Source organism: Lepus europaeus, chromosome 6 (genome assembly GCF_033115175.1).
Source record: "Lepus europaeus isolate LE1 chromosome 6, mLepTim1.pri, whole genome shotgun sequence".
NCBI lineage: Eukaryota > Metazoa > Chordata > Mammalia > Lagomorpha > Leporidae > Lepus > Lepus europaeus.
Window position 1 is genome coordinate 61494901 of NC_084832.1, and position 11795 is coordinate 61506695.

At 45.2% G+C, this 11795-nt stretch overlaps 1 protein-coding gene across 1 annotated transcript; it reads left to right on the top strand.

The window, feature by feature from the left end:
• The first annotated feature begins 802 nt into the window (after window positions 1-802).
• On the top strand, window positions 803-6461 carry NUDT15 (nudix hydrolase 15). The gene is made up of 3 exons (XM_062194183.1): window positions 803-978; window positions 4403-4599; window positions 5554-6461. Exons 1-3 carry the CDS (start codon window positions 821-823, stop codon window positions 5691-5693), a joined length of 495 nt encoding a protein of 164 aa, XP_062050167.1. The 5' UTR covers window positions 803-820; the 3' UTR covers window positions 5694-6461.
• Window positions 6462-11795: the final 5334 nt, after the last annotated feature.

Genomic DNA, 11795 nt, shown 5'->3' on the forward strand with positions numbered 1-11795 from the left:
CCAGGGTCTACAATAGCAAGACGCCAGGGTCAGGAGCCAGAGCCTGAAGCGAATCCAGAAACTCCCATGCTAAACGGAGGAGTCTTAACTGCCAATCTCGGTAGGGTTGTTCTTAATGAAGTTCTTCACCACTTGACTTTTCAAATTATGTGCGTATTACTAGGGTACAAGTAAAAATTAATTCTTATTCTAACACAAAGTCAATCCTCCCCATCCGGAAACTAGTCCTTTTGTTCTTAATTTTACTTACAACTCGTAGAGTCAGCTGGGCTTTGTGTTTCATTTTTAAATTCTACTTGGTGCATGGTGTGCCAACGCCTAAAAATCATCTTTCTTCACTAACTCGTGCCGGCACAACCTACAGACAGGTCCTTATTTCGTCCCCAAAGCCGTCTGTAAGCTCTCTTTAATCACAGTTTTTAACACTGGGATGTTTCTATACGATTTGTCCCGGCCCCTGGTACCTCACCGATTTGAGCTACAGTACGAATGAGCTCACGGTGCCCGAGACGGTCATTCGGGGCAAAAAGAACGCTCAAGCCCACAGAGGGTTTTAAGAGCGCAAGCCTCGTAAACGCGGGGTTGGAAGACTGTGGGAGTGGATAATGTTCAAGGTGCAACATAAGCGGCCCTGCTCGGCACGCCGTCTTCGGAAGAGGCACGGCGCTTCACAAGCCGCGCCCCAGCCGGCAAAGCCGAGCAGCGTCTCGATGCGCCGCCGGGCGCCCGCGCCAGCTCGGGCAGCGCTCGGACAGCGCTCGGGGCGGCGCGCGGCACACGTCACTTCCTGCCGCGGCCCGGCCGCTCCTGCGCGCGCGCCATGAAGGCCGTCGCGGAGCCGCGAGGGCAGCGGCCCGGGGTCGGGGTCGGCGTAGTGGTGACCAGCAGCCGGCATCCTCGATGCGTCCTCCTGGGCAAGAGGAAAGGGTCGTTTGGAGCCGGCAGTTTCCAGCTCCCTGGGGGTCATCTGGAGTTCGGGTGAGCAACCGAGTGGCCAACGCCAGAGCACAGAGAACACGCGCGGGAAAGACAAGCTCGCCGCGCTCGTGCGTCCGTGCGTGCGCCGTGCGTGGGCCTGTGCGCGGGCACGTCCGCGCCGGCGCTGCGTCGTTTCTCGCGCGGTCCCGCGGTTCCTTCCCTCGACCGGGAGAGGGCGCTGTGCTGGGTAAGGAAGCATTTCCCGCTGCCCTGTGGGCTTTGTCCGCGCTTGGCTTCAACCGGGAGCTGGTTTCTGAGATGTTTTTTTCATTAGTGCCTACACCCAAGAGGAGGAAAGTGGGTGTTCAGAGACCTGGAATAGTCCGTTGTTGTCAGACACTTGCAGGTTTCCCTGTGACTAGATGCACACCGATGTCCTGGCTGCGTAGTGTGTGTTGCACTCTTAACCCAGCAAACAGGCTAGTGAAACTCACCGGGCCTGCGTTGATACATTCTGAAAATGGAGACTGGGCAAAATACTCTAAAGGTTCGTTTGTGCCTTGGCACTCTGGTTTGATCATACATCAGACCACAAAGGGAGCTGGACAGTTAAGATTCAGTGCAGAGAGCCCTGTGCTAGGAAATGGATTCTGGAATGAGAACAAGGCTAAAACCAACATCAGCATCTAAAAGCATCCAGACTGAGCGTTCTTCCTTTGGTATATAAATGTTCACATGTACCTGAAAGTGGAGGAAGTGGTGAATCCTCGGGCCCCACTCACAGAGCTTGTTCTCATTGCATCAGACCGCCTCATCCTCCCTTCCAAAACAGACACACACATGCACGCCTTATTTTAAGAAGTTTAAAGGAAATCGCAGACTTCCATCTTTGTATTTCTAGTAGACTTACTTTTTATTTTTATTTTTTTAAAGATTTATTTTATTCATTTGAAAGAGTTACAGAGAGAGGTAGAGACAGAGAGAGGTCTTCCATCCACTGGTTCACGCCCCAGATGGCCACAACGGCCGGAGCTGTGCTGATCCGAAGCCGGGAGCCAGGAGCTTCTTCCAGGTCTCCCATGCAGGTGCAGGGGCCCAAATGGTTGGGCCATCTTCTACTGCTTTCCCGGGCCACAGCAGAGAGCTGGATGGGAAGAGGAGCAGCCGGGACTAGAACTGTCGCCCATATGGGATGCCAGCTCTTCAGGCCAGGGCTTAAACCCACTGTGCCACAGCGCCGGCCTGGACTTACTTTTTAAATTACTCCTCTCCATCCACTCTCCCATGTAGGTGGCAGGGACCCAAGTAATTGATCCATCAACTGCTGCCTCCCAGGGTGAACAGCAGCAGGAAGCCGCATCAGAAGCAGAGTAGCCCAGATCTGAACCAGACAATCTGGGACAAGCAGAGATGTATAACCACTGCACCAAATGCCCACCCCTTCCCATAATTCTTTAGTATCATCTGATATCCTGTCTGTACTATTTGCCACAATTAGTGAACCTGGAAAATGTCTTTAGTGTTTTGTACCAATCAGGATCAAAGGAAGGGCACATATTGTATTTGATTGATAAGTTTATAAGTCTTTCAATCTGATAGTAACCCTTTTTCATCCCCTTTTTTCCTATGCCGTTTATTTATTGAAGAATGTGGTCATTTGTCCTGAACAATTTCTCACATTATCACTATATCCTTCTAATCTACATGTTTCTTATTGGTAGTCAAAGTTAGAGGTTTGATTCTAAATGCCTTTTGATCAGATTTTGCCTTTTTTTTTTTTTTTTTAGATATGTTTTACTTGAAAGTCAGAGTTACACAGAGAGTAGGAGAGGCAAAGAGAGAGAGAGGTCTTGCATCTACTGGTTCACTCCCCTGTTGGCTGCAACAGCCGGAGCTGTGCTGCTCCGAAGCCAGAAGCCAGGAGCTTCTTCTGGGTCTCCCACACAGGTATAGGGGCCCAAGGACATGGGCCATCCTCTACTGCTTTCCCAGGATATAGCAGAGAGCTGGATCAGAAGTAGAGCAGCCAGGACTTGAACCAGAGCCCCGATGGGATGCCAACACTGCAGGCGGTGGCTTTACCTGCTACACCATAGTGCTGGCCCCTGGATTTTGCCTTTTATAAACTATGGAATTCTTATGATCGTTTAGCATGTGAGTTTTTTTAATGGTTTTGGAAGTTATAAAAGCATCAATAAATGTATCATTTTCATATCAGTATAAACTGCCAGTTTATAATTGATAAAGTTTCTTAACAACAAAATTGTCCAGATAGCTATACATATTGTATTTTGTTGATTGGTGGTTGCAGCAGTTAAATGTATAAATTACAAGAGTAATGGCTAGAGATAGCTATCTTAATAACACAAGAAGGTAGTAAAGTCTTGACATAGATATTAAATGATCATAGCCAATGAACTTTAATGAGCTTTTTACTAAGTGCTAGATTGTATGAAGGTATTCTAAAAGTTTATGAAAAGTGGAATTAAAGGATAAATTTATTTGGGGCCAGCATTGTGACATAGCAGACTAAATTGCCACCTGTGATGCCAGCATCCCATCTGGGCGCCAGTTTGAGTCTTGGCTGCTCCACTCTCAGTCACACTCTCTGCTAATGGCTTGAGAGAAGCAATGGAGGATGGCTCAAATGCCACATTGGAGACGTGAAAGAAGCTCCTGGCTTTTGCCTTTAGCCTGGCCAGCCCCAGCTGTTGTGGTTGTCTGGGGAGTGAACCATAAAATAGAAGATTCTCTCTCTCTCTCTCTTTCTCTTTCTCTTTCTCTTTCTCTTTCTCTTTCTCTTTCTCTTTCTCTTTCTCTCTCTCTCTCTCTCTCCCTCCCTCCCTCCCTCCACTCCTGAAGCCCCATAAATCTTTCAAATAAATAAATAAATCTTTTTTTTAAAAAAGTTTATTTTGGTTCAAAAAAGTGAAATCCATTTAGTTCTTTTGTAATACAGATTTTCCTTGAACTTTTAAAAGACCCCTTACGTGCATGGATTTCAGAATATTTTGCACCAGTGCCGGCGCTGTGGGCTGTGGGCTGTGGCGTAGTGAGTAAAGCCATCACCTGCAGTGCTGGCATCCATATGGGCACCGGTTCAAGACCCAGCTGCTCCACTTCCAATCTAGCTCTTTGCTATGGCCTGGGAAAGCAGTGGAAGATGGCCCACGTCCTTTGGCCCCTGCATGTGGAAGACCCAGAAGAAGCTCCTGGCTCCTGGCTTTAGATCGGTGCAGCTCCGGCTGTTGTAGCCATCTGGGGAGTGAATCAATGAATGGAAGATCTCTCTCTCGCTCTCTCTCTCTCTCTCTGCCTCTCTGTAACTCTTTCAAATAAACAAATCTCTTTTTTTTTTTAAAAAAAGGCATGAACTAATTATAGTTCTTTTTGCTTTATCCTCAAAATTCCTACCCAAGAATTTCATAGCCAAAAAAAATTATATGAATAGACTTAAATACACTGATGTATTTCTGGTTTTTAGTGAGACCTGGGAAGAATGTGCTCAGAGGGAAACCTGGGAAGAAGCCGCCCTTCACCTGAACAATGTTCGCTTTGCCTCGGTTGTGAACTCTTTCGTTGAAAAAGAGAATTACCATTATGTGACTATACTGATGAAAGGAGAGGTGGACGTGACTCGGGATTCAGAACCAAAGAATGTAGAACCTGAAAAGAATGAAAGTAAGAGAACTGTCTGTAATAATGCATTTCTCTTTGGGGAGAGCCTCTTGCTAGGAATGGTACCTTGTGCTGCCCTACAAAAAAAGTAGCTTCCCTTTGTTTATGTGACGATCTGGATGTTTGTGTCCCCCCAGAATTCCTCTGTTAAAATCCTAGCCTCCCAGGGGATCGTATTGGTGGGTGGGGGCATTGGGAGGTGATAAGGTTCTGAGGGCAGAAACCTCAGGAATGGGATTAGTGCTCTTAAGAGAGAGACCCTGGAGAGACCCCTACCATATGAGCATGCAGAGAGAAGCTTGGCAGTCCATGAACCTGTAAACAGGCCCCCAGTAGACACCAGGTCTTCCAGTTTTTCTTCTTGGAGTCACACCCTCCAGAACTGTGAGAAAAATTGCTTCTAAGGTCTCTAAGCATCCTAGTAAATGCCAGTCTGTTCCAGCAGCCTCAGCAGACCAAGGCAATAGACATATACCAAATAGGCTTGAATCCTGAGGGGTATCAGCAACCGGACCGCTAGGTTTGTTCCTGGTTCTTCCACTTAGAGCTCCAGGGCCCTGGGCATGTTGTGTAATGCCTGGGCCCCTTCCTCAACTGTGAGAGCAACAACCACCTCAGGTGGGTGGTTGTAGACATTAAATGAGTGAGTGCACAGACAACCTGGAGATTTCTGGACAAATCCCAAACATTGAATAAGTTTTGGGCTGGGTTTCACCAGTGTGACCTCTGTGAATACAACTTCATATTCACACAACGCAGCGTTTAAGTAGTCACCGTCCCCTGGAAATAGTCATCCTAAATGCAAGTTAGAACTCACACGGCCACGCAACTCAACTTATCAGTACACAACCCATTTAAATTCAGTTACTTTTTTCTAAATCTGGGCAAGCTCACCACAGTAAGTACCTTTTGCTTCCTGTTAGCTCAGTTAATTGATTTGGACCCTTTCTTTTCCAGGCTGGCAGTGGGTTCCTTGGGAAGAATTTCCTCCACCAGATCAGCTTTTCTGGGCACTGCGCTGTTTGAAGGAACAAGGCTATGATCCATTCAAAGAAGATTTGGACCATCTGGTAGGATACAAAGGAAACCATCTCTAAGCGACAAGAAGAGTTCCTGAGGTTTTTTCCCTTTAAAAGACAAAAATTATATCTGTTAGGGGATGAAAAAATACCTGCACTTCAAAACGACTGTACTGTATCTAAAACGTTGCATATGATTGCCAGTTGTTTGCAGTGCCTAACATACCCACCTCCCTTTCAGTCAGCACCTGAGAGCCTCCCTGGAATGTGTCACTGGACTGTATTTCAGACACAGAGTATATGACAAGCAGAGATAGGGCCGTTAATCGGCCTTCCCTGTGTGTCTGTGATATTTACTCTGCAGGTTGTCACTGCCAGCACACATGGAATAGGGGCAGCAGAATGTGCCGTAGTATTTGAGTTCAAATAGAAATCTCAATGCAAATACCGTAGTTCAGATTCAGACACGGTATGCCTGTTGTAGGGTGTATCATGTTTGTTGATTGTCTGCTTTGATTTAAAAAATGGTTTTTTGGTAAAATATTGTGACAGTCTTTGCAGCTAGAGAGAACAGGACAGGCCAGTAGGGAACATTTTCCAGGCTTCTACCTGAGATGCTAGGCCAAGAGAAGTGAGACAGTTCATTGTGTTTTTATTAAAAGTGCAGTTTTTATTAAAATTGGGGAGATATGTATTATGACTTCCATTTTATGTACCTCAGAATCAAATGAAAATCTTGTCTGAACTTAAGCTTCTCCAAAGATTTTTCACATCAACTTTGTGTCAACTTCTGTTATAGCATAAATTAATTCTGCCATACTTCTTTAATACCAAATTCCTATTCCAGATTTACCTTATTTTTTTACTTAACATGTTTTAAATATTTGACATTCTCTATAATGATATTGCTTAATTAGTTTTTTAAAAACATTTATTTATTTGAAAGGCAGAGTTACAGAGAGAGGCAGAGGCAGAGAGAGAGAGAGACCGACCCTGCATTTGGTAGTTCACTCCCCAAGTGGCTGCAATGGCCAGAGCTGGGTCAGGCCAGGCCAAAGCCAGGAGCCAGGAGTTTCTTTTGGGTCTCCCATGTGGGTGCAGGAGCCCAAGCACTTGGGCCATCAGCCTCTGCTGCTTTCCCCTAATTAGTTTATATGCAAACCTTCATTTCATTTACCAGAAAAATTCATGACGAAAAGGAACAAAGTAGCCGAAACCAAACTTTTCCCCAACTTCAGTGTGACCTGATACTTCCTGTTCTCTATTTTTTCAAAGTAATTCACTTTCCAACTATTCTTTAAAAAAAAAAAAATTATTTATTTATTTGAAAGGGAGTGCTACAGAGAGAGAAGGAGAGACAGAGAAAGAGATCTTCCAAATGCTGGTTCACTCCCCAAATGGCCAAACAGCCAGGACTGGGCCAGACCGAAGCCAGGAGCTTCAGCCAGGTCTGCCAGGCTTGGGCAAGGGCTCAAGCACTTGGGCCATCTTCCACTTCTTCCCAGGCACCATTAGCAGGGAGCTGGATCAGAAACTGAGCAGCTGGGACAGGAACTAGCACCCATGTGGGATGCTGGCATCACAGACAACGGCTTTACCAGCTACGCCACAGCGCCGGCCCCGCCAACTATTCTTTAATGATCTCCCAGACGTTACCCACAGCCCAGCCCTTGCTGCTAAGTCCCAGACCCAGCTGCACAGCAGGCCTCATACCTGAGACTTTACATCTTCGAAATTCAGGCTCCAAACAACTTCCTCTCAGGAAAAGCCTCCAGCATCTGCTGGATTGCTCCAATTTGGGTCTCTTCCCCGTGCCTGGCAGTCACTGTCCTAGCCTCTCTGTTCCTTTTGTGTCTCTGAATCCACCCCTATCATGTTGTCCCAGCCACCTCTCACCTGAGCTAGGTCTTCCCCACACTGTTCCTGCAGCTTTAAAAAATAGTTTTATTTTATTTATTTCAAAGGCATAGTGACAGAGAGGAGAGACACACATAGAATGAAATCTTCTAGTGGTTGAGTCCCCAAATGGCCAGGCCAAAGCCAGGATCCAGGAACTCCATGCAAGTCTTGCAGGTGGGTGGCAGGGGCCCAAGCACTCAGGCCATCTTCTGCTGCCATCCCAGCACATTAGCAGAGAGCTGGATCAGAGACGAAACGGCTAGGACTCAAACCCATGCTTATATGAGATACCAGCGGTTGCAGGCAGAGGCTTCTTCTTTTGCTGTGCCACAACACCAGCCCTTACTGCAGCTTTAAACCTCCAATTGACTAATTTTGATCTTTCATTATGGCAAAATACGCATAACATAAAACTTTCATCTTAATGCTCCAATTTATTTTTGAAATTATTCCTAAGTGACTGTTTATGTTTCTTGTCTTCCCAGACTTCTTTATAAAGAAGTTCCACACTGGCTGTCGGATAAAGTCCCTAACTTGACACAGGAGGGCTCTCCCAGTGTACCCCTCCCTTTCTCACGCCCTGCACACGAGGCATAGTTCTGCTTCCTCGAGTCCCATGCTGTTTTCTGCCCTCTGGCCCATGAGCCACACATCTGCCTCGACCACACCCTTACCTGTTGTTGGCACTTCAGTTCACGTGTTCCTTCTGAAAAGCCACCTGGACTCACCCAGGCAGACGTGAAGTAATGGAAACACGGTGACTGATTTCACTGTGTCTCAACTCCACAGGTGGCCTTTGAATTATTATGGCTCTAGGCTGAAAATGACATGTGACTGAGACGCTTGTATTCTCCCTGCATCACCCACTTGTCTTCTTGTGTAACTTGATAACATTTCTAATGGGTCGAATTCACTTCTGAGGCATCTGCGAAGCAGTAGATTCTGTCCTCCTTAAAAATGAAAAGAGGTCTTTTGGAAGACCTTTCATATTATGTACCCTGCAGCCAGAGGGGTGACTGGAAACAAAATGCCCAGTATATACTGGATGATTGAAAAATGACCATCTAGTATTTCTTACCTGTTTTCCTGGACTAGAATGAGACAAGTAGAAATGCTGCATTCCAGTTATTTGTGTGGACATAAATTTTCTATGGTAGTGTAGGGAGGGAGGGGCCAGAGTGTGAAATAAGCCTAGAGGAAATGCCCTGGCTAAAAATGTGCACACAGTCCACAGCTAGGTGGGGACCCTGAAATCCAAATGCCAGCTTACTAATGGCAAGGAATGAGAAAGGCAAGTTGCTATGTTACAGAGGAAGGTATTAACATGCATGTTATGTATGTGAGATGTACCTTATAGTGGATTCTGTATTTTAAAATGCACCTATGAGGGTACTTCAAAGTTTGTGGAAAATGGAATTAAAAATGTATTTTGGTGTAAAAAATGTTTAAATCATGCACATTGTTTTCATTATATGCATTTTCCATGACCTTTATGAAGGCCCTCATGTTGCTGGATTTCAAAAATTTTTTGCACTAAAATACTTATCTTTTATAATTTCCATGAACTTTTTGAAACAAATTCATAATTATATGATGATGAGTACTTAAGAATACTCTGAAGTGATGCTTTGTTAGTGGGATTTGGATTTATCAGATCAGTAGAATTAGAGAAATCTGACTCACAAAGCACCACCAACAAGATACCTGGGATCCAGAGAAAGAGACATTCTTGGAAGATGTTCTCGGCAACCGCAGGAGAGGAGCACAGTTGGAAAACCAGCAAATAGAAGCCAAGTTCTGGCTCTGCCTGCCTTGAAGGAGTAGCTGGGTGGACTTTGGCCTTCCAGATTATATGAGGAAGGGCTTGACTTGTCTGTGAAAGAAGATGCATTAAGCTCACAAGTTTGAGAACTGTGGGACACACACATCTGCCTTTTGTTTCCCTGCTGTGCTTGCCACCTGTGAAAAAAACCAAGTGCTCTCAGCCACACATAGCTTCCCCCCTTTGTCTCAGCACTGGTACAGGAACCCTAGGATGGGAGAGTTTACATTTCCTGGACAGTTTCTGAGTAGGCAGCAGGCCTACTGCCTTAATGACTCTCTGCCAGTGCCAAGGAGTTGGTTCAAATGGAAGGAGAAACAAGAAGTGGCCCACAAGTTCAGTAACAAAGGATGTCACACTGGGCAAGGACTGGAGCGAAGAATTAAAAGGGGTAAGGAGTTGTGCAAGGGTTTTGGAACCAGAGAGATGGATTGGGCCAGCAGGTCAGAATACAGGAGTATTGTGAGGTCCTGAGAGCTGACCCTCACACTCAGCTACTGTGCATGCCATTTCCTCCAGGAGCCATCGCAGGTGAGGAGTATGGGGGTCTGGCTGCTTGACGCAAGCAGCCAGAAGTGAGCAGCCAGGAGCAGTCGTTGTTAGAACCATGGTGGAAACACCAGGAGCTCAGTGGCTTATTCTATCCCGAGAGTTCATTTCATGTGGCCTCTAACAATACAGGCAAACTGTAACGAGGAAGTCTTTATTAAGCAATCTGCTCTACTAAATGAGTAAGGCTCTTTGGGGCTCCTTCAATGCCTAGCACAGTAGCTGGCACACTCGTGGGGCTCTGTAAAGATTCACATCTACTTGAAGGATAAAATTATAAAAACATATAGTAAATTAAAGTGGCCAGGCTTTTTAAAACTTTTTAAATTGAGTATAACAATGCACATAAGATCTTAGTGAATTATTAGTTCATTATAATATGAAATGAACACACTTGTGTGATCCTACCTAGGTCAGCATTTTACCAGCACCTCTGGAATATCCTCCCCCAAAGGTAACCACTAGCATCTCATCATAGATGAATTCGTGGTTCAGTCTGCTCCAAGTAGAATCATAAAACATGCATTTTTGTATCTAGCAACTTTCAGCATTGGTTTTTCAGATATTTATCCATGCTGTGTAGCTGTAGCTCATTTATTTTCAGTGTGTGTAGTATTCCATTGCTTAAATACACCAAAACTTATCTAATCTAATGCTGATATTCATTTGGGTTGTTTCCAGTTTAGGGCTATTACAAATAAAACTGCCATGAGTACATGTTAATGGGAATCAATTCAGTAGAATTAGATAAATTTCACTCACACAGTGTAATTATGAAGTTACACATAGTGCTTATGTGAACTTATTTCTGTTTGATATAACCTGGGAGTGAAAAGGCTGGGTCATAGAATATACATGTCTTTAGTAAAGAAAAAAACATCTTAAAGATTTTTATTTACTTACTTGAAAGGAAGAATGACACAGAGAGAGGAACAGACAGAAAAAGAGATCTTCCATCTGCTGCTTCACTCCCTAGATGGCCGCAATGGGCAAGGGAGCCAGGCTAAAGCCAAGAACCTGGAATTCCATCAAGGTCTCCCTTGTGAGGGGCAGGGACCCAAGTACTTGAGAACCTTCCCCTGCCTTCCCAGGCACATTAGCAGGGAGCTGGATTAGAAGTGAAGTAGCCAGGACTCAAACTGGCTGCCAGCAGGCAGCAGCTTAACCCGCTGTGTCACTGGCTCCTGCTAAAGAAATGTGCTTGCCTTACGGCGTTCTGCTTCAGACCTCACTGGTACTAATATCACATGTGGTATATAAATACTGTTAACTCTTCTAAAGTACAAAAGAAAAAAATTCCAGATTCTGACATACACTTAGAACCAAGGGCTTATTGAAAGGCAGGGCAAGGAGGTGCAAGGAGAGGAGAGGGAGAAAGTCTTTCATTTGCTAATTCACTCTAAACACCCCCCTACAGCTAGGGCTGAGCAAGACCAAAGCCAGGAGCCCAGAACTCAAAATTAAGTCTCCCATGTGGGTGTCAGAAGGTGGCACTTAAGCCACCTTCCGCCACTTTCCCAAGATACCTTAGCAGAAAGCAGTTAGAAATGGAATAACCAGAACTATAACTGGCATTCCAGTATGGGATGCAGACATCCCAAACAGTGGCTTAACCTGCTGCACCGCAGAGCTTGCCACTAGACCAAAAGGATTTTGGAGGGAGGGTATGGAGCTGTTTATGTAAGTGCAAAGTGAGACTGGACTTCATTTCTTAGAAGAGTATGTAAAATTCCTCCCCCCCCCCCAATCCTTGCTCTATTAATGCTCATTAGAAGGCATCTATATATTCATCTTACATATTTTATTCTCTTTTGTATTTATTGTTACACTTTTTTGTCTGTGCTGGCTTATAAACGGAAAACCTTTTGAGGGAAGAGGTCATCCAAGGCTTCAGAGCATGGCACTCAAAC

Bases quoted from the DNA above. Each gene is read 5' to 3' on its own strand.
- NUDT15 (XM_062194183.1), top strand. From the start codon at position 821: ATGAAGGCCGTCGCGGAGCCGCGAGGGCAGCGGCCCGGGGTCGGGGTC. The intron at 979-4,402 runs GTGAGCAACCGA...TCTGGTTTTTAG, and splicing joins GGGGGTCATCTGGAGTTCGG to TGAGACCTGGGAAGAATGTG. The intron at 4,600-5,553 runs GTAAGAGAACTG...TTTCTTTTCCAG, and splicing joins AGAACCTGAAAAGAATGAAA to GCTGGCAGTGGGTTCCTTGG.